Genomic DNA, 21,649 nt, shown 5'->3' with positions numbered 1-21,649 from the left:
AAAAAAAGTTAAAAAAAAAAAGAAAGTTTTAGAGCAGGAACAAAAGGAAGTACACTTGGAAGAGGGAGGGTGACTTGAGAGATTCAAGTGTATGGTTTAACCTTTGATTTGGGGTTGCATATGCTGGCATGCTTCTGGGGGGTTGCCTCCCTTCTCCCCTGATTCTTCTCTTGGGGTGGGCTGCCTGCATGCACAGTGGCCTGCCAGCACTTGGGAGGGGCCACATACACCGTATGTTTACTGAAATTGTACGCATGTTCACTTGAGGCATTCTTCCCTTACTAGTTGAGTGTTCTTAGAAGAAGCTCATATACCAGTTAAATTCGACCATTTTCCCTCCTAGTGCACATGCTGGAGCCCATTCGCCCAACTCCTAAGATCTTATCCGGAAGCTGCTAATCACCAGCTTCAGGTGTTCTATCTATTGGGAGACTGCCTTTCCCTGGTACCAGCTGTGACCAATTATTATTTTAGAGAGACAGTTTAATAACCATCTGACCCTCACCTGATGGTTGCCTGACATTCCTGGTGGTGGTGGGCGGGGAGTTGGGGGGGAACCCTCTTCTGCCCTGCTCACGTCTGACTAGCTATCTGCTGTGACACTTCCACTCTTCTTTTGGTAAGAGCATGTATGTATGAGGCAGGAGGTAGAAGCTACTTCCCATACCCCTAGGCTAGAAGTATCCCTTCAAAAGCAACTGACCATTTGGGGGAAGAAGCCTTAGTTTTCATTATCCACACAATTGCCCTATTTCTGCACTTCACTGGCCGCACAAATCACTTGGACTCACGTAACAGACACATGTGACTGTATCCATAATAGGTTCATTGCCCATTGCACACAGCAAGTCAATACGCCAAGAGGCCAGGTTGCAGCAGAGAAAGAGGTTTAATCGTAGGGTCACCAAATGGGGAGACAGGAAGAAACCTTAAATCTATCTCCCTGTGGCATTTGGGGCTAGGGTTTTTAAGAGTTTGGGAGTAGGCTGATGTGTTGGAGATGGCTGACTGGTTGAAGAGTGCATGGTGAAGTCATGGGACAGGGTGAGGCTGTATTTTCAACCTGATCCCCTTTCTTTGTGGGGGTTTTCAAACTGAAATGTGGTAGAATTGGGGACCTGAAAAACAACTTAAGTGATTCTTAAACAAAAGTGTTCTGATTGTAATGTCAGAGAGCCCATCTAAAGGAACAATAGGGATACAAATCAATTCCTACACAATCTTATGACCCTAATGTCAGAAATCCTATCTACAGGAATAATGCAGATGCAAATGGTCAGGATCTAGTGCTACGTGACTTTGAGCAACAAGGAAGTGGGCCACCGTGCAACCTAATCAATGCTTAATTATAACTATATTCCTGTCCAGAACCCAGCATGCAACTCTTGTCAACCCTGTGAGGGTAGTTTCATGACTCTCAATGGCCTACCACTTTCCACCTAGTAGGGCAAACCTGCCTTGTCTATCATTTTCCTTGTAATAAGCCCATTCTCCTTGTCAGGGAGTGGTATACAGGTGATAAGTGAGACTTCGTGAAAAGGCTATGGAGCTTGTAGTGCAAATTATTTGCTCCTAAGAGACATCAACAGGACAAGATAGTCTTTTCTTATCCCAGGTGTTATCAGTCCTTAGCGGATTAATGCCTGGAACTGCAGAGCTCCTTAGAAAACTAAGCCCAGGGCAACCTAATTGATGCAGACGTGAAATCTGTTCAAGTGACCTCTAGCAAGTCACTGCAAGTGACTGAATACAAAATAGACTGTTGCTAGAAAACAGCAACTTGCAGAACAACATGTATAGTATGATTCCATTTATATAGCCAGATAGATATAAATACATAGAGAAGCATTCAGAAGCTCTGCAGGAATGCTGGCACTGGTAACCTCTGGAAGCCACAGGAATCAGGGCTTCAACATTGTATTCTATGTATATTTGTATTGTTTGAAGTTTTTACAATAGCATGCATGCATGTATTGCTTATGTAATCTTCTAAGATTTTAATTTTTATAAGTACACATGGCTTCTCCTTTATTTGAAATGTGTACTAGATGATCAAAGCATTCTTCTAGGAGAAAATAAGTTTTTGTGGCCAAAAAAATTCTTTAAGTTATTTTTGGTTTTTAGGGGGTTGCCTCCATGTCACAGCTTAATCATCAGTCACATTAACCTTGCAGCTCAGCATGCCCTCTGTTTGTCAGCAGACCTTCCTCCCCTATAGGGTAAGCCATAGAAAGCTTATGGGTATCGGTTCATTTTGCCTGGGATCAGGGTCTGGATTGTGAAGTGGGACATGTTGATAAACCTCTTCTCCAAAATCAGGTCAATGGGCATTTGGCTGATATTACCAGAATGCTGGCTGGCCGTGTACAGCCTGTCTCCGAGAGTGGGCTGTGGCCCCCACATTAGAACAACCTGCCAATGACCACATTAGAACCTCCATTGTTAAAATGCAGGTTCCTGAGCCCCATCCCCGATCTGAATCACAATCTCCGAGCATCAGCCCCAAGAACCTGAATTTTGTTGTTACATGCAGATAAAGTACGAGAACCACTTCCTCCATGGGTGAACTGAACTTACCAAAATAGTCAGTCCCGAGGGGCAGAGATGGCGTAGGTGCCAGTTCTTCTTTCTCATCCTAGATGCTCAGAGTCAAATTCTTGGCTCAGCAATAGCCAAGTGATTTCATTGTGGGAAGACAATTCAGAGCCCTGTTCCAGGCTCCTCACATTGATTCCCTCTGTCTTCTTCCACTCCTCTTTGTCATCTTTGATGTCCCCTTGTGAGCTACGAAGACTTTCTGGGACACGACAGTATAAAAAAATAAATAAGTGCAAGCAGCCATTCATTAAACGTTTAGCCAGGATGCTGCTTTAACTGCATCCTATCATATCTCATTAATCTTCACACCAGTCCTGAGATCAGGTACTATTATTAACCCGATTTTACAGATGTGAGGAACTGAGGCTTAACGAAGGTAAGTAACTTGCAGGTGCGGGTATCCAGCTCTCTAACTCCAGAGCCCATGCTCTTAAAACCCTATTACTTGTCCCTGGTGGAGGTGAACACTGGGGGCCTTTTCATATAGGACTAGCCCTCGGGCTGCAATCTGAGCGGAAAAGGGAGGATGAGGGCATACTTCGAAGCTTCTTTTGCATAACTGGCGCTGGATTTTTACTGAGACTTTACGTTACAGTTTTTTTTTTTAATTTTCAAGGTGCTTTTATGAACACATGAATAAAATATTTGTGTCATTTTGAACCTTACTTGTCTTATTTTATGCATGTATTTATTTATGGGGGGGCACAAGGACTCATCTGTGGTGGTGCAGCCACTGTAAATAAATTAGTGAAACTACTTCACGTCAACTTCTGTTCAGTACACTTTAGTGATGGATCGGAGGAAATTAATACATGTTTACAAAAAGCCCCTCCCCCAGTTGTTACATATGCCTCAGAGATACCAGTTGTGAAAAGTGCAGGTGCACTTACACACATACGCACACACACCCCACAAATGGTATCATACGAAAAAACATACCTGCAATCTGCTTTGTCCACTTAATTGTATATCTTGGATACAGAACTTGTTTCACTGGAAGGCTAAAAGGCAAAGTCTGGGGAGGCCTAGAGGACACAGGGGATGGGAGGAGGCGCTCTGAGCTGGATGTAAGGTCTCCACCCACGGCCAGAGCACAAGGTCGGATAACCAGTGGGCCTGCCGGCTTGGCTGCCTGGGCCCTCCCCTGCCGAGACAAACGGCTGGAGGGAGGAAGTGTGCGGCTGGGAAGCTCCGTTGCTCTGGCCCGGGTTTCCCATTTCCCCCTTCCCGCGCTGAGACGGCGAGGAAAGTTAGCCCGGAAATCTGCGCCCGCCTAAAACCCGGCCTGGTCCCAGCCACCGCCCCAGGAACTTCCCCCGCCGCAAGGGCGGAGGTCGAGAGCAGGGATGGAGAAGTGGACCTGCTCGGGTGGACTCCGGGGCGCGGGTGGACTCCGGGGCGCGAGGGGACTCCGAGGCGCGGGTGGACTGTGGGGAGCGGGTACCGTCTCGCAGCGACCTCTGTCGGCGGCTCTGGGGATGGCCCGCATCTGTCTGCGTGTACCTGGTATACGTGCAGGGTACGTGCTCCTGTTCACGTGCAGACTGGGCGGGGGATGGGGGGGGGTCCACACCGGTGTACACATTTGCATACCTCTTAGCAACTTGAAATTCCACCACGAGAGATATCTTTATTCCGCTATTCCTGTGCATCTGCACGGAGCCCCTAGGGCCATAGATTTGTGTGCAAATGAAATGAGGATGTAGTCTGGGTGCCCAAGGAGGGGTGCCTTGAGTGTGGTTGTCTGTATGCCTCCCTGAGGGTATTTCACTTTCTGCTCCCATCCGCCCCTATGAGCGAGTACCTATGAGCACAGGATGTGCACATATTTGAGTCTTATTAGTGGTACACGCAGTTTTATCATCTCCCCAGGTCTGTGTATGAAATGTGCATGGGTGTGTGTGTGCACGCGTGTGTTCCCACTCGGGGAATGTGGGGAGAGGTGCATGGAGCCAAGATGGGTGGTAAATAGTATGTTTCTGAAATTAAAGGACTAATGTGGAGGAAGGCGCCCCAGATGTACTAAACCCTTTGCCCTTCATCTCATCCTCTCTGACTTGGGAAGAACCAGGATTTTGTTTTTAAGCCCTTGGGCATACAGTTGTTCCATCCCGACATGAACTCAGCCTCCCGTCTGACCGCCCCTTGGCCTTCCTTCTTCCTCGATCTGTGGAACCCAGGGAATCTGCCTAGTGCTGTCTCCAAGCACCTTGGCCATGATGTAAACCCAGAGAAATTAGCATCTCCATCTCCTTCCTTTTTCCCCACCCAAAAGTCATTTCCTCTTAGTTCATTACCTGGGATTTTGATGTCTATGTTCCCTCCTCGTTATTGATACACACACAGAGAGAGACAAACAAAAAAGGAACTTCTTGAAATTCCCCCAGAAGGTTTTGAGAGTTGTTTTCAATGTTGCAACAAGTCAGTTTCTAGTTTAAGTTTCCATCAGAAAGGAGTAGAGTATATAAGTTCCAGTACCAGCAACAGCAGCAGAAGAAACAACATCTGTTTCAGGGCCATTGGACTCTCCATCCTGCCCAGAGCAAGGTAAGCACTTCCCAAGCCCCTACCTCCCTCCCCTCCCTGTGGGCCTGCAGCTGTCCAGGTGTAGAAACCGTTAGTGTGCTACCCCAGCAGCTGGCAGGAGGGAGTTGGTGGATTCCTGGAAGCATCCCTGGTGAGTCACCTGCTGGAACATTAGTGAAAACTTAGTACTTTAGGGACTGATGTACAGTGTCCATTTTAAAAGCCACCTAATAATAACTGTATAGCAAGATCTGTGTGTATGCATAGTTTATGGAAATGTTTGTTTTATCTTATTTTGAAGTGGTGTGTATTGATGTATAAAAGTATATTCCTAAATGTTAATGCCGATCAGTTAAAGGATTGTATAGAGCTAAAGCGAGTGGTGCCTGCCTTCCTATTGAAATTTTTAAAAAGCCGTTCGTGCATTCCTTAAAGTAATTGAATTCATAATTATAATAATGTTACAAATCAGACTTGCTCCCATATTTGTGATGGTCTTGGTCATCAGTTGTGATATCAACCAAAATGATAGCTGTGATCCCCATTCTTGTGGATTAACTAACTTTGGCCCCAGTTAAAAAATGAAAAGCTATTATTGCTTCCTAAAGAGTTTTTAAATCTGTGAGAAGGGGGAAAAAAGGTTTTTTTACTTGCCCAGGTAAAATTGTGTGCAACAACAATGTCATTTTAACAAAGGGATTACTAAACCCCAGGTGATGACCCACTTTTTCAAACAAGGAATTGCAAGATACTAGATGGAATGTGGGTAACCTCTTAGAGTTTAGTTTACTGGAATCTGAAATTGTATGATTTCCGTACATTCCTTCATGCTACTAATAAGTCATGGAATCCCTCTGTGCTGGACTCTGGGGGTAAAGTGCAAAACAAGATAGACATGATCCATGGCATAAGAGAGTTCACTCAGTGTGGCAGAGAAGACAAACAGTAAAGAAGAGACTGTATTGTTGCCATTGTAGTAAATGCTGTGGAAGGAGGGGAGCAAATAGTGGGTCCTGACTTCATCTAGGCACCATGACACTTCACGTGAATTATGTCACTAACTCCTTACCACAGTAGCATGCCCATTTTATCGATCAGGAGTGTGGGGCTTAAAGGGGCCAAGTGACTCACCCAGAGTCACACAGTTCTAGAAGTCTGCCTGGCCCTCAAACTAGGGATCTTTGCATGTGCCACCCATGCCATCTGTGACTATATCTTTTTATTCTTTAATAATAACTCCCTTTTCTAATTAAAGGTAACAAACAAAACTTAAAAAAGAGATGCCCACCCAAGCGTCATTGGCATGCTGATGTTGGCACCAGTGTTGGGAAGCCCTTAGCATACCCCAGGAAGTAGGAGTGTGTAACGTGGGGTCCCTTTGTCCTTCATGCAAGGGTTTCAAGAGTTTAGAAAACCTATGAAATTGCACACACAAAAATGTATTTTAATCATCAAGACTCTCAGACTTACCATGCTGAGAAATGTGGGCTGAGGGATAGCGCTCCCTAGTATCAGCTGATGGGCCAGAGAGCCAAAGGAGGAGACCCACCACCATCACCTCTCCTGGACAGTGCTCTGTGGTTTCAAATGTAGGTGATACTAAAATGGGAGTTGTTTCTTAGAACCATGGCCGGGGTTCCCTTGACCCTGAAGTGCAGTTCACCTGAGATTGTCAAATGCATCTGAGGCATGCAGAGGAAGTGCTGGGCACACAGCTAGTGGGAATACCTCAGCGTAAGTGGCCAGGAGATGCCAGGAATCTCCACTATTTCCCTTCCAGTGTGCCAGCCTCTGGGTTTTACAGGCGCATGTAATTGCAGTACCTCTGTGCGCATTTCCCTACTGCCTAGACTATCCATGATATATAAAACACAGATACCGAATTGTTCCCTTACCTCTTCCTCTAGGTTCAAGTTAATATGTTATTGGTTGCCTTCTATAATATGTTATCTCATTGCCTTTCCCAACAAGCCTTTGAGATAAGTATTAGGTCCATTTTATAGACAAAGAGACTGAGGCTCAGCGAGTAACTTGGCCAACAAGTTGCTCCCACTGCTCAACAGCAAATGAGTGGTGGGACCAAAATTCAAGCCTGTGTCTGTTTAACTTCAAGCCTGTGAATGTAGTAACCGGTGCCCTGTGCCAGCTAGTACTTTGCTACAGTCATAACCTAGACTGAAGTGATAGCCATGCCCCTAAAACTCCATGCTGTGGTGACAGCACTGAGCAGTGTCCAAGAAGGCTTGACTTCTAGGCCTGTCTCTGCCACTCACAAACTTTATAAGGGAATAAAGCACATAGCAAGGTCCGCCTAGAGTTAGTAGCAGTTCTGACAAAGCTGTAATTTGTCAATATTCCGTCACCCAACCCAGGAATGCTCATTTTTAAGGTATTTGACTGAAACAGTTGAGCATTGCCCTTCATATAGTTTAAAACAGTGGTTTCAGAACCACTTTCCTCCAGACCATGGGTGCTCTGCAAGGTGAATGGAGTTGTTTCAGAATGTTTCAATAATCATCTCTACCTCATTCATAAGTGGCATGTAATTTTTGCAATCGGAAGATTTTCATAAACCCTGGATACTAACCTAGACTGGTTTCTATATCAGATGGTGGCTTATTTAACATAAAATTATGCATTTTACTATTTCATGGTGGATATATCAATATGTTGTGGTCTTTTCCCAATGAACACTTGATTTTCAGGGGTTCTGGACCCTGAACATGGGTTAAACCAGTGGTTCTCAAGGTGTGGTCTCAGCGTCAGCAGCATCTGCTTCCCCTGGAAACTTTCTAGAAATGCATATTCTCAGGCCCTCATGCCTGCTGAATCAGACACTCTGGGGGTGGGACTCAGCCGTCTGTTGTAGCAGTGCTTCCAGGTTATCCTGACAGTCACTCAAATTTTAGAACCACTAGGTTCTCTATATGGGAGAGAGTAGTCTTTGAACTTGGAAAACAAGAGAAGCTAAACCCCTACAGCAAGGGCTGGTGACCAGGTCATTGCCAGAACTTGAAAGTTCACCTCTGTATTACCGTTCCTGTCCCTAACCCAAGTCCTTCAGTTCTGGGTGCTCCAGCACACACTGCTTTGTGTTGCAGTGATACAGATGTATGGCTCATCTCCCCAGCTGGCGGGGAGGCATTTAACACACTGACTTAATAAATATTTATTGAGTAAAAGTATTTGCTCCTAGGAAGCAGGATCCAGGTAAGCCCTTTTTTTCTCTCTCAACTGCTTCTAGCCCAGTGCTCATTATGTAGTAAGCACTAAATAAACAACTGCTAGATGTTGATCCAGAAAGTCACATTCCTTCTCTAAGCTTTAAGTTTCTCATCTTAAAAATAAGAGGATTGTATCAGACGGCTTGCCTTCGGTCTCTTTCAGCTCCAGAGCCCCAAATACCCTATGGTTCTCTATTTGGAGATGTTCTTCCCCACAGACTGCCATAGAACTCCTGTAATTTACTTAGTATTTGCTTGACAGTATGGAGAAGAAAGGGGAGAATCAAGATTTTATTTAAAAAAAAAAAGTAGCTAGAATGTGTATATGGTTCACAAAGGTAACAAGAATTATTGACATTCTTTCTTCTCTTTTTCCTTCCTCTTCCTTCTCTTTTCCTCCTTCTCTTCCCCCTGCTTCTCTCCCTTCTTATAGATGTGTCACCAGCAGTTGGTCATCTCTTGGTTTTCCCTGGTTTTTCTGGCATCTCCCCTCGTGGCCATATGGGAACTGAAGAAAGATGGTAACCAGCCTCTCATTATTCTCTGTGGAGGCCCCACTTCTAAGCCAGGACTCTTGGGCAGCCACTGGTGGGAAATCAAACTGAAATGGGCAACCATGCACTGGGTCCTCTAGAGAAAGCCATCACTCTGGGAAAATGCAATGCCATATCTCTCTTTTCTACTTTGATGGTATCGATATTGTTTGGTTTTCACATTGGATGACATTGGTACACTATGGTGGGGAAAGACATACGATATTTTCCAATATTACTAAAAACCAGCTGTTTCACACAATTAAAATTCCAAAGTAGAGGATTTGCAAAGTATAACAACTGTGTTCGTTTCTCATTCCACCACATGATACTGCCCCCTCAGTTGGCACTGTGATGACTTACCTCTGACCAAGCACTTTGGAGGAAGCATAGGATTCAGACTCACATTGACTTGGATTCAAGTCCTAGGTCTGTCAATGACTGGTTATGTGACTTTGAGCTGGGTCACCTCTAATCCTGAATTTCCTCAACTGTAAACTGGATGTTACAAAGTGGATGCCTACCACATGGGTTATTTAGTGGGTTAATGAATGCAGAATACAACTCGACAGATAGTAAAGTGAAAGTAAATGTCAGCTAGTATTACTATTTTGGTTGTTTAAAATATCTTTCATGATTCAAGAGATACTTTTTATTATCCCAATGATCAGTAAAAATTATTAGTAGACTAATAGAATAGTTAATGGTAAAATAAGGAGTTCTGCCCATCCTTCTAGTATCTCACACTCAGTAAATGTGCATTCTGACCATTGGCTGTACCTGAAAGACCCTCAGATTTTTATCACTGAAGCCAACATCATAATGTTGGCGATTACTATCTTTAATTGTATAATAATAATAGTTAACGTTTATTGAGTGCACTGTCTCACTTAATTCTCACAAGAGCCATATGAAGTAGAGACTGTCTATATCCCATTTTACAGATGTTGGAAACTGAGGCCAGAGAGATTAAGTAACTTGCCCATTGTCACATACCTGGTAAGGGTGGAACAGGGACTTGATCCCAATTCTGTCTTGCTTCAAAGCTGGTGCACTTAAATTTGTGAAAACGTTTTTACAAGGACATGAAGTAATTTTTTCCCAGGTCTTTGGAGAGCTGAATAAGAGGAAATGGACATAAATTAAGGATGAAAATATTTCAGCTGATGATCAGAAATAATCTTTTGATATTCTAGAGAGTACCATCTTGAAATGGGTACCTGAAAGAAATCTGGGACCACTCCTCTCTTCTCAAGAATTTTAGGAAGACGGAATCCAGCCACCCCTTCTCCATGAGAATTTGAGAGATTTAGACACTCTCTTAAGTAAAGGCAAAGGCCTGAGCCAGGGGTATATGGCAGATCCCTTCCAACCCTGGGATTGTTAGCGAGCTCAGGAACCTTGGTCCTGGCATATTTGACCCCTTAGTGACTTCTGATTTGGTAAAACACAGAAATTCCAGAAAATCAATGTGAGAAACTCTCCAAGGTGTGACTTAGGAGGGCAGACGATGCAGTGAGGCTAAGTGCCAGGTTCTTGATGCTCCTCTTCAGCTTTCCTCCTGCAGCTGTTTTCCCTGCTATTGAGCAAACATCTTCTAGGGCTTCCGAGCCTCAGTTGGGACAGGAAAGTAACCATGCTGTTCAGGTGTCAGGGGGACAAAAAAAAAAAAAAAAAAGAAAAAGCCAAAAGTGCCGCATGGTTTTACATCAGCACAGCTAATCATTTCCCCAGAGTTGGACCCCAAATGCTTTTGACCTCTTATTTTTGTTATCCATTCAGTCCTTATAATCCAATTGATGTAAAGTGAAAACTTTATATTCTACAATGCTTTACATCCGGAGGCCAATAACAAGAACCACCATTTATAAAGCATGTAAGGGCACTGTGTTAAGCTCTTATGTGAATGAGCTTATATAATCCACATATCCACCTTCTAAAGCAAGGGCTAATATTTTTCTCATTTTAAAGATGATGACACTGAGGCTTAGAGTAGTTGAATGTCTTGCCAAAGGCCACAAGACTGGAGCAAGGGCTAGAGCTGCTTCTAAATCCAGGCCTCTGCCACTCCAAAATCCAGGCTCTCAACCACTGTGACTCATAAACTTGAGCAGGCATCAGCACCATCTGGAGAGCTTAAGAACCATATGACTAAATCCATCCCAAGGTTTCTGATTCAGCAGCTGAGAATTTGCATTTCTGATCTATTCCAAGGTGATGCTGCTGATGGTGTTTCATCGATCATGCTTTGGGAACTACTACATTAAACAATTCTATCAATTAATAATTTATGCATGGATAAAAAGATGAATGAAGCTTTGCTATGACACACTCTGAAATACTATACTAAGCCATTCCTCAAAGGCCAGTTTAGAGACTAGCATTAGGCATCCCTTGCAAAGCCCAGGAGACAAAAGGTCTGAGCTATAGCCCTTGTACTTCTGACTTGCTGTGACCATGCTTAGATCGTTGGCCTCAGTACGCTTCTTCATTAAATGGGAAGACTAAGATCTACTGGACTGCTTCATAAGAGTGTAAGATAGCTAAAAATAATAATAATAATAATAATGCAGAGAGAATGAAAACCTCCATTGGTGATTTAAAACAGAGGGAACTAAATCCTTAAATACCCATGGAAAATTGTTAAGAGAGTTTCTCTGTACAGTTGGCTGACTCCTCAGTCTATAAGTAACAATAACTAACACCGAATTTACTGTGTGGCAGACACTGTGCTAAGTACTTTATGTGCTTTTTTTTTTTCATTTAATCCTCAGTCAAACGTATGGCAGATACTGTTATTATTATCATTTTACAGATGAGGAAACTGAGGCTCATGATAATGAAATACCTTGTTCCAAATCCCCCAGCTGGTTAGTGGAGACAGGATGACAGTCTTGGTTCGTTGTTCTCGACACCCTGAGCTTTTAACCACTATGTTACTCTGCTGAATATTGTGCCCTGCCGTATTATCTATGAAACTGAAATTGTGCTGGAAGTTTCTCTCCCCCAGACCTTTGGCAAAGAGTCTTGTGCTGTTTGCAGTTTTTGGTATATTAAGGTGTTTCCAATCTGCTAAATAATCAAAGGTTACTATTAAAGGCAGCCTTCCAGTCAATGAGTCGATGGCAGCTATAAAACTCTTTGTTTCTCTTTTCCATGACCTTGAGCCCAAGCAGGGTCTAATGCCTTGAGATCATCTCAGCAAGCATTTGCCAAATACCTGTGGTAAACCAGGTTGTGTTTAGACAATAGGGATGCCCAAAGGGTTAATAAAACACAGTCCCAGAGTTCCTGGAGCTTACAGCCTGGTTCTCCACTTCCTGTGCATTCCAGTTTATGTCGTAGAATTGGATTGGTATCCGGATGCCCCTGGAGAAATGGTGGTCCTCACCTGTGACACCCCTGAAGAAGATGGTATCACCTGGACCTCGGACCAGAGCAGTGAGGTCTTAGGCTCTGGCAAAACCCTGACCATCCAAGTCAAAGAGTTTGGAGATGCTGGCCAGTACACCTGTCACAAAGGAGGCGAGGTTCTAAGCCATTCACTCCTGCTGCTTCACAAAAAGGAAGATGGAATTTGGTCCACTGATATTTTAAAGGACCAGAAAGGTAATTCTATACCCTTGGATAGTATCAATTTTCTCTTTCGCTCATAAGAGTTAAAAACAACAACAACAACAAATTGAAAAGCCAAGTCATGGTGAGTGTAATGAATTAACATCAAGTCTCTTATTGATGTTAATTGATGTTAACCTCCATTTTCCTTTGCTTTCCTGGACCCTTTGGGTTATCAACCATCAAAATCTCATATTAAGGGAGTTTCATGATCAGTCTGAATGCTTAGCCTGATGTTTTCTTTAAATAATGGTGATATTATTTAATGGCTAATGGAAATTAACCGATAGTGTATCACTCTGCACTGGGGTGATAGCCTTCAAAAAATGAATGCCTCTGCCGGGCATGTTAGGTGTGTAGTGTACTCTGCAGAATCAACACCCCACTGGGATACTCCCAATACTTATGGAGCTACCCAAGAGGGAACGCATGGAAGAACTTCACCCTGTACCATCTGGTGATCTGTGATTCATCACAATCAAAACCTTTCTGCAAAAAACTCCTAAATATTGAATTTTTGTTTATTTCAAATCCAGAACCCAAAACTAAGACCTTTCTAAGATGCGAGGCCAAGAATTATTCAGGACGTTTCACCTGCTGGTGGCTGACGACAATCAGTACTGATTTGACATTCAGTGTCAAAAGCAGCAGAGGGTGAGTGAAACTGCTCTGGTTTCTCAGCATTTTGCTAGAACTATTTCATTAAGAAATTAAGGGCAACCTCTCAGTGACCTATCAGTTAATGATAATGGGAAAAGCAAAGTCAACCCCATGTTTTTTCAACCGCCCTTCCTTGTCTACATTGAAGAAAGAACACGGAGATTTTAGCCGATTGCTTGAATAAATATATGTGTTGGGGCAGGATATTATTGGGAACTGAGAATAGTCTCTGCTGTGTTTGAACCCACTCATCCAAATTGCCTGGCCATGCTTCCTGAAGGCTCATAGCACCAAAGAAAGGGATAAAAGGAGAATTCAAAGCTACAAATGACTTGCTGAAATTGCACCTTGAGTCAAAAATAAAAACAAGAGCTCCAGGGCATAGATCTTAGGGGCCCTGAAGCAGACTCCAAAACTCGATGAGGCCTCCCGAAATTTTCCCAGGGCCACCTCAGCTCCTTTTACTTCTGCTGACACCACTAATCTGAAGTTCGCTGTTGGTCCAATGCACTTGGACTTTCCGTAAGAAAGCAACTTCCATAAATACAAGACCTATGTGTTAACCCCCATGTGGCTTACTTTAATCATCACCTAAGCAAACCCCAGGTGATCATCCTGACTTTACCATTATTTCACTGAGTAAATTAAGCATTGGGGTCTCACTTTTTCATCTTTAAAAGGAAAATGCTTCCTAAAGAAATGTTTCTCCAAGTGCATAAAGACATAATCAGCAGAGGAATGGTTAAATAAAACATGGTACACTATACTCTTGCTTAATGTGCAGTCATTGAAGTGGATAACCCAACCCATATGTTTTGTCATGGAGAGCTCCCCATAATATGTTCAGAGGGGAAAAGGATGGTTACATAATCATATGTATACAATTTGATCCTAGTTCATAAAAATAAAATCTATATGTATAAGTAAAATATATATAGTGGATATATATAATGTGGAGATGTATATAACATGGATTTTATATATATAATGTGTGTATATATATATATCTGTGTGTGTGTGTGTGTGTGTATATATATATATATATATAAAATGTGTATACAATTATCTTGAATATTCATTGAAAAAGTTCTGGCCAGGCACAGTGGCTCACACCTGAAATCCTAACTCTTTGGGAGGCTGAGACAGAATGATTGCTTGAGGCCAGGAGTTCAAGACCAGCCTAGGCAACACAGTGAGACCCCATCTCAGAAAATATTAAAAATAAAAAAATGAGGTGGGTGTGGTGGCACACACCTGTAGTCCCAGCTACTTGGGAGGCAGAGGGAGGGGATCACTTGAGCCTAGGAGTTTGAGGCTACAGTGGGGTCTGATTCCACCACTTCACTCCAGCCTGGGTGGCAGAGCAAAACCCTGTCTCTTAAAAAAAAAAAAAAAAAAGAGAGAGAGAGAGAAAGAAAAAGAAAAAGGAAGGTCTGGAAGGATACAACAAGCTATTATTAGTACTTATACCTGTGGAGAGCAGTTAAGGATGAAGGAGACATACACTTCTTTCCTTTATATGGATCTTTATCATCTTTACTTTTATAATTAGTGTGTACTGATTTGTGTATTGATTTTATAATTAAAATGGGAAAAAATGAATTTAAGTTTTTAACAAGGGGGTTTAATAATCAGAGATTCTAGATCTAAAACAAACAAACAAAAACTTCCATATTCATTTAGTCCAGAGACATGTAAGTGCTCTTGAATTTAAGCTTTTTCTCCTGGGGAGGGCAGTTTCTTACCCTCTGGGTAGAAATCAGCCCAGTTGGAGAAACTGTGTCCTCAGACAACAGTTGAGGCCTTACCTGCCTTACTGGCTACAATCACTAGGAACTCTCTCCCCAGTGTGTAACACAGGCTAATTTCTGTCTTTGACTTCAGCTCTTCTGACCCCCAAGGGGTGACGTGCGGAGCTGCTACACTCTCTGCAGAGAGGGTCAGAGGGGACAACAAGGAGTATGAGTACTCAGTGGAGTGCCAGGAGGACAGTGCCTGCCCAGCTGCTGAGGAGAGTCTGCCCATTGAGGTCATGGTGGATGCTGTTCACAAGCTCAAGTATGAAAACTACACCAGCAGCTTCTTCATCAGGGACATCAGTGAGTTTTGGATGATTATATGTGCTCCATAAGGAAAGATACTATTTGTCACGTGTTCACAATGCCCCATGCACTGTGGGGTAGGTGGTTGACAAGAATCATCTCTTTTATTCTGCATCCAAAAACAAAATACGATGTAGATACTGTTATCTGCATTTTAAGGAAGAGGAAATTGAGTCTTAGAAAAGTTAAGCAACTTGCCCCAGATCTCAGATCTTACAGCTAGCAGTTCAAATCCAGATCCACTCCACTAGAGCTGCTCTTTGCTGCACTTTGATTCAGCTGCCAGATAGTTTCCATGATGAATCCCAGAGCCTAATCAAGCATAATATTAATATTCAGAACCAGGGCTTCCTTACTAATGGCAATTATTCCCAACCAATCTTTCCTTAGCATTTGAAAAGGGACTTCTTTCTTAGAATATAAACCCTTCCAAAATGGACATCTATTTTTTTTAATTGGCAGATAGGAATTTCACCATAAGTCATTTCCTTTACTATTTATTCATTGACCAGGCAGCATGACAAAGTGTAATAGAACCAGAGAACTTGCTTCAAAACTTATGGAGGGTTTGTACTTGGTGGGTGGGGTCTAGTTCACATAGGGTGGCCAAGGAAGGCCTCTCTGAGGAGTTGACATTTAGCTGACACCAAAAGGAAAGATGTCAGTTGTGTTAAGAGCAGAGGGAAGCATATTTGCGAAGCACCTGCTAGGAGACGTGATCTTTGTGTGGAGCAGTGCCAGGCCTACAGAGCCCAACCACACACCCTAGCATGTCTCCCCCTCCTCTTATCTAGAAGACCTAATTGAGGAAGCAGTCTTTGTGAAACTCACTGCTGTATCCTTCATGCACAGTCCAGTGGCTGGAACATAATGGGCGCTCAGTATTTATGGAATAAACAAGCAAATTGAGCATAGAGACAATTGACTATAACTGCTCCAAGCAGTTATAGCTTTTCATAGCACCAAAAGCTATGAAAAGACAAAAGAAAGGGCAGTAAATAGAAAATCTATCATCTCATCCTCAGGGAGAGGCTCAGCTTAGTTCCATGTTCAGTGCAAAGTGAGGGATTAGCACAGACAGGGTGGTCCTTCAATGCATGGCCCATAACCATTAAAGCAGAGGTCTTCTCACCGTGCGGTCCCATCTGATTGTTCAGTGATGAGGATTCTGAGCATCTCTCAGATCCTGCAATAAATGTGGATCTGAGATGTGGCCATTGATAATGACTGCCTTCCCGAGGCACCAGCGTGAGCACCTGCGGCAGAGGTGCCTCACATTTGCCAGCCAGGTGCTCACAGAAGTTAAGTAACTATCCAGTGGACTCACAGCTGATCAAAGGTGCAAGTGAGATCATAAGCCAAAACCACTGAACTCCAAAGCCTTATTAGGAAAATAAAGCATGTTTATCCTCTTCCACAGTCAAACCTGACCCACCCAAGAACTTGCAGCTGAAGCCATTAAAGAATTCTCGGCAGGTGGAGGTCAGCTGGGAGTACCCTGACACCTGGAGTACTCCACATTCCTACTTCTCCCTGACATTCTGCGTTCAGGTCCAGGGCAAGAGCAAGAGAGAAAAGGTAAGAAGTGATTCAGGTGCAGTATATTCCTTGGTCAGTTTTACGGAGGCCCACCATAAAGTGAGAAGATGAATGATGATAATAACAACGACATCCATGTATCACTTAACAACAGGGATACATTCTGAGAAATTCATCTTTAGGCAGCTATATCATTGTGCAAACATATATGGTGTACCCACACAAACCTAGATGGTATAGCCTACTACGCTTCTAGGCTTTATGGTATAGCCTATTGCTCCTAGGCTGCAAACCTGTACAGCATGTTCCTGTACTGAATACTGTAGGCAATTACAACACAATGGTTTGTATATCTAAACAGAAAAGATATAGCAAAAATACAATATTATAACAATATAGGACCACTGGTCATATATGTGATCCTTCTTTGACTGAAATGTTATTATGTGATGCATAATTACTTTTCTTAGCACTTTTCTATGTGTCTAGAGCTGTGCCAAGGGTTTTCCATGTTTATTTCACTTAATCTACAAAATTAACGCAACAAAGGTAGCTGATGTTATTCTTGTTTTTTTACCCCCTTTTTTGTGGAAAAGAGGCTTTCCTTTTTTCCAGAAACTGTGGCAAGGTAAAGTAAAGCTGTAGCTGATGCAGGAATTTTGTGTAGGTGTTAGCAGCACTGCCCTCACTACGTGCTCATTGGACAGTAGCCCAACCCCAAGAAAAGGATGGTTGTTAGCCAGTAGTATTATCAGCATTTCACAAGTGATTGAAGACTCAGAGAGGTTAAGTGACTTTCCCAAGGTCACCCAGCTAGGAAATGACATAACCAGGACACAAACTCAATCTGCCAGACAGAAAGGCCATGCACCTAACCACTCCACTACCTCTGATGTTGGTCATTGATCTTGGCACTCAGAATTAGTCCTGATAGAGGAGACCTGGGCTCCAGAAGCCTAAAATTGTTGTTTCAACTGAGTGCATGTAATGAATGATAGAACAGGCAAGAGATATCGCCCCCAAAATGGATAGCTCCTGGCTGTTCCAGATATTATAAAATTATTTTACTAAACAGAATGTCTACACTTATAGAGGCTAAGATATTGGCTTCCCAGCTTCCTCGCCTTACAGCAGAATTCCTTTGCCTGTTGCAAGGTTCCAGAGGCCCTTTCGTACAGCCCCAGACTCCTTTCACCCCACTTTTAAAATCACTGGACAAAGCCCTAATTCAGCATAGCATTTAGGATGTGGTAGAAATTCAGTGAGCTAGTTACTCTCTGGGAAAATAATTAGGTAGGGAGGCTATCCTGGAATAGATATTTACCTAAATATTATTTTACATCTTGGCAAGTACTTTCCCTATTTAAGATCTGTATGATTAATAGGTGATATTGAGTGCTTCCTATGTGCTAAAGACTTGCTAAGAGTTTGACGTGATTTTTACCTTGAACTATAATTCTATGAAGTAGGCATTATTGTTATCCCTATTTATAAGTGAGGAAACAGACACAGAGAACCTAAGACATTTTCCTGAAGTTACACAGCTATTAAGTAGCAGTGCCAGAATTTGAAGGCAAGTTTTCTGATGAAATGATCAGGATATGGTATTTCTCAATATCTCAGGGATGGCTAGAGCAAATCTGTCTCTCTCTCACCATCAGCTCAGGACTGGGTGAGTGGCCATGGGGTCTTGAGGCAAGGCAATTGTGCTAGAAAGATGAAAGCTGGGCCAAACGATTTCTCCCTCAAGGGCTTACAAAGTACAAAAGCTGCACCTACATGTGGAGTGTCTGCCAGTAGGTGGTGCAAGTTCTATGCACCCCCCTGTGAATTGCAAGCACAGTGCCCTAAGACCAAGATGGGCTTGTTTTGGGAGAGTATGCATTGCAGAAATAGGCTCAGCTTACCCTGTGACTATGTTGCCAAGGGGTCTTCACAGCTTTCCTTCTCTTTTGCAGAAAGATAGAGTCTTCACGGACAAGACCTCAGCCACGGTCATCTGCCGCAAAAATGCCAGCATTAGCGTGCGGGCCCAGGACCGCTACTATAGCTCATCTTGGAGCGAATGGGCATCTGTGCCCTGCAGTTAGGTGAGCAGGCCCTCAAAGGCCAGCCCAGGCCTGCACTCTCAGTGCACCTGGATGCAGGGATATGATTGGGGGCTGTGTTGGAGAGGAAAGGGGGATGGAGTGGCCAGCACCCAGTTGCCAGAATCAGAAACATACATTTATTCACTAACAGATATTTATTTGGTGCCTTTGTTATGTAGGACACTGTGCTGGCCACAGGGATATTGCAGGAAAGAAAACAGACTGGGATTCTGGCCTCCTAAAGAGAAAGGCAAAGAAAAGAGAGAGATAGCCAGGAGGCAGAGGATGGAGGACTTGCAAGCTTGCAGGACTCAGAACCTTGTTCTGGGGGCCTCGGGCCCTGAAACCCACTGAAGGGTTTTCAGCAAGGAAGTAACACAATCAGATATTATTTTAAGAAAACTCTCAAGAAAGCCTCTGGCAAGCATGGTACCAGCCAAATTCCAGGCCACATAAGGAAGGCCTGGGCCTTCTGGCATGAAATCCCCGAAACCCAGTTGCCCAGGATCATATGTTGTGAGAAATAAGAAGAGACATTGCTGTTACAATGTCACCCCACATCAACTTTTGGCATTCTCTTCCAGGTTTTGATCCAGGATGAAAATTTGGAGGAAAAGTGGAAGATATTAAGCAAAATGTTTAAAGACACAACGGAATAGACCCAAAAAGATAATTTCTATCTGATTTGCTTTAAAATGTTTTTTTTAGGATCACAATGATATCTTTGCTGTATTTGTATAGTTAGATGCTAAATGCTCATTGAAACAATCAGCTAATTTATGTATAGATTTTCCAGCTCTCAAGTTGCCATGGGCCTTCATGCTATTTAAATATTTAAGTAATTTATGTATTTATTAGTATATTACTGTTATTTAATGTTTGTCTGCCAGGATGTATTGAATGTTTCATGACCCGGTCCATCAGGATCAGTCCCTATTATGCAAAATGTGAATTTAATTTTATTTATACTGACAACTTTTCAAGCAAGGCTGCAAGTACATCAGTTTTATGACAATCAGGAAGAATGCAGTGTTCTGATACCAGTGCCATCATACACTTGTGATGGATGGGAACGCAAGAGATACTTACATGGAAACCTGACAATGCAAACCTGTTGAGAAGATCCAGGAGAACAAGATGCTAGTTCCCATGTCTGTGAAGACTTCCTGGAGATGGTGTTAATAAAGCAATTTAGGGCCACTTACACTTCTAAGCAAGTTTAATCTTTGGATGCCTGAATTTTAAAAGGGCTAGAAAAAAATGATTGACGAGCCTGGGAAACATAACAAGACCCCGTCTCTACAAAAAAAATTTAAAATTAGCCAGGCGTGGTGGCTCATGCTTGTGGTCCCAGCTGTTCAGGAGGATGAGGCAGGGGGAGCTCTTGAGCCCAGGAGGTCAAGGCTATGGTGAGCTGTGATTGTGCCACTGCATACCAGCCTAGGGGACAGAATGAGACCCTGTCTCAAAAAAAAAAAAAAATGATTGAAATTAAAATTCAGCTTTAGCTTCCATGGCAGTCCTCACCCCCACCTCTCTAAAAGACACAGGAGGATGACACAGAAACACCATAAGTGTCTGGAAGGCAAAAAGATCTTAAGATTCAAAAGAGAGGACAAGTAGTTATGGCTAAGGACATGAAATTGTCAGAATGGCAGGTGACTTCTTAACAGCCATGTGAGAAGCAGACAGATGCAAAGAACATCTGGAATCCCTTTCTCATTAGCATGAATGAACCTGATACACAATTATGACCAGAAAGTATGGCTCCATGAAGGTGCTACTTTTAAGTAATGTATGTGCTCTCTGTAAAGTGATTACATTTGTTTCCTGTTTGTTTATTTATTTATTTATTTTTGCATTCTGAGGCTGAACTAATAAAAACTCTTCTTTGTAATCATATTTTGGGCATTCTCAGCTGATTTGAGTACTCTGCTTGCAAGTCTACCAGGGGTGCATTTTTTCCCCTATCATTTAAGAATTGCCCTTTCTTGAAGTGATCCCATTCCAAATTTTGCAGAGTTGCTCTTTCCCCTTATAGTATTTCCAAAGTCAGTGTCTTCCTGAGCTCAGGGGATGTCCCTGTAATCTGACAAGGAAGGATCCTTTGCAAGGGCACTGAACTGCATTATGCCTCTTTTAGGGGTGGAAGCTCTCACTTATTCCACCCTCTATCCTGGAATCGACTCTACTGGTATCCCAAGAATCATGAAATAAAACTAACCTGGTACAGCCATGGACATCTCAGCTCTTAGGTCCAGCTCTAGTATTTATTGAGAGTTTGCCATATATATGGACATGTGCTAGCCCTCAGGGTTGGGAAGTTTCAAAAAGCCTTGCATTGTGTCTCCCAAACAGTGCCCACTCCTAACACTGCTTATAAGACAGGATGAAAAGTTAACTTCACTATCATTACATGCTAAAATGTTCAGGATATATGGTATCCTGGGGTGATAATGAAAAAGAAGGATCTGTGTAACCCAGCACCATCCAGGAAGACTCATCAGAGAAGAGAGGGTGCCAACTTTGGGCTAAAGAATGGGCAGGGCCTGCAAATTCCCCTTGGTGCTTCCCATGGAAGGAAGAGATGGTGGGATCAGAGGGAATGCAGTCGAATTTCCTGCTATCCCAAAAATCCAAGTGTGCACATTCAGGCTTCCTTGCAATGGCAGGGTAATTATAATAGGGGTGTTTGTTTACATTCCTGATTTTCAGTGTCCCCTGGAGCCCTATGCCACTCTGCTCCTGGCCTGGAGGAATGG

General features: G+C 43.0%; 1 protein-coding gene and 1 non-coding gene across 2 annotated transcripts; one reads left to right on the top strand and one right to left on the bottom strand.

Annotated features, from left to right (window-relative positions):
- The first annotated feature begins 4,189 nt into the window (after window positions 1-4,189).
- On the top strand, window positions 4,190-20,787 carry IL12B (interleukin 12B). Its single transcript, XM_527101.8, has 8 exons — window positions 4,190-5,145; window positions 8,782-8,869; window positions 12,215-12,490; window positions 13,033-13,150; window positions 15,041-15,255; window positions 16,679-16,836; window positions 18,756-18,887; window positions 19,472-20,787. Exons 2-7 carry the CDS (start codon window positions 8,782-8,784, stop codon window positions 18,885-18,887), a joined length of 987 nt encoding a protein of 328 aa, XP_527101.2. The 5' UTR covers window positions 4,190-5,145; the 3' UTR covers window positions 19,472-20,787.
- On the bottom strand, window positions 17,405-17,530 carry LOC112209356 (U4atac minor spliceosomal RNA). The gene has a single exon (XR_002944095.1). It is a non-coding gene; the product is annotated as a U4atac minor spliceosomal RNA (small nuclear RNA).
- Window positions 20,788-21,649: the final 862 nt, after the last annotated feature.

Source organism: Pan troglodytes, chromosome 4, assembly GCF_028858775.2.
Source record: "Pan troglodytes isolate AG18354 chromosome 4, NHGRI_mPanTro3-v2.0_pri, whole genome shotgun sequence".
Lineage (NCBI taxonomy): Eukaryota > Metazoa > Chordata > Mammalia > Primates > Hominidae > Pan > Pan troglodytes.
The sequence above is the reverse complement of the archived record's forward strand: the minus strand, read 5'-3'. Positions and strand labels throughout refer to the sequence as shown.

Coding starts and splice junctions, on each gene's coding strand:
- IL12B (XM_527101.8), top strand. CDS start 8,782: ATGTGTCACCAGCAGTTGGTCATCTCTTGGTTTTCCCTGGTTTTTCTG. Junction 12,491..13,032: donor TATTTTAAAGGACCAGAAAG/GTAATTCTATAC, acceptor TTTCAAATCCAG/AACCCAAAACTAAGACCTTT. Junction 15,256..16,678: donor CTTCTTCATCAGGGACATCA/GTGAGTTTTGGA, acceptor CCTCTTCCACAG/TCAAACCTGACCCACCCAAG.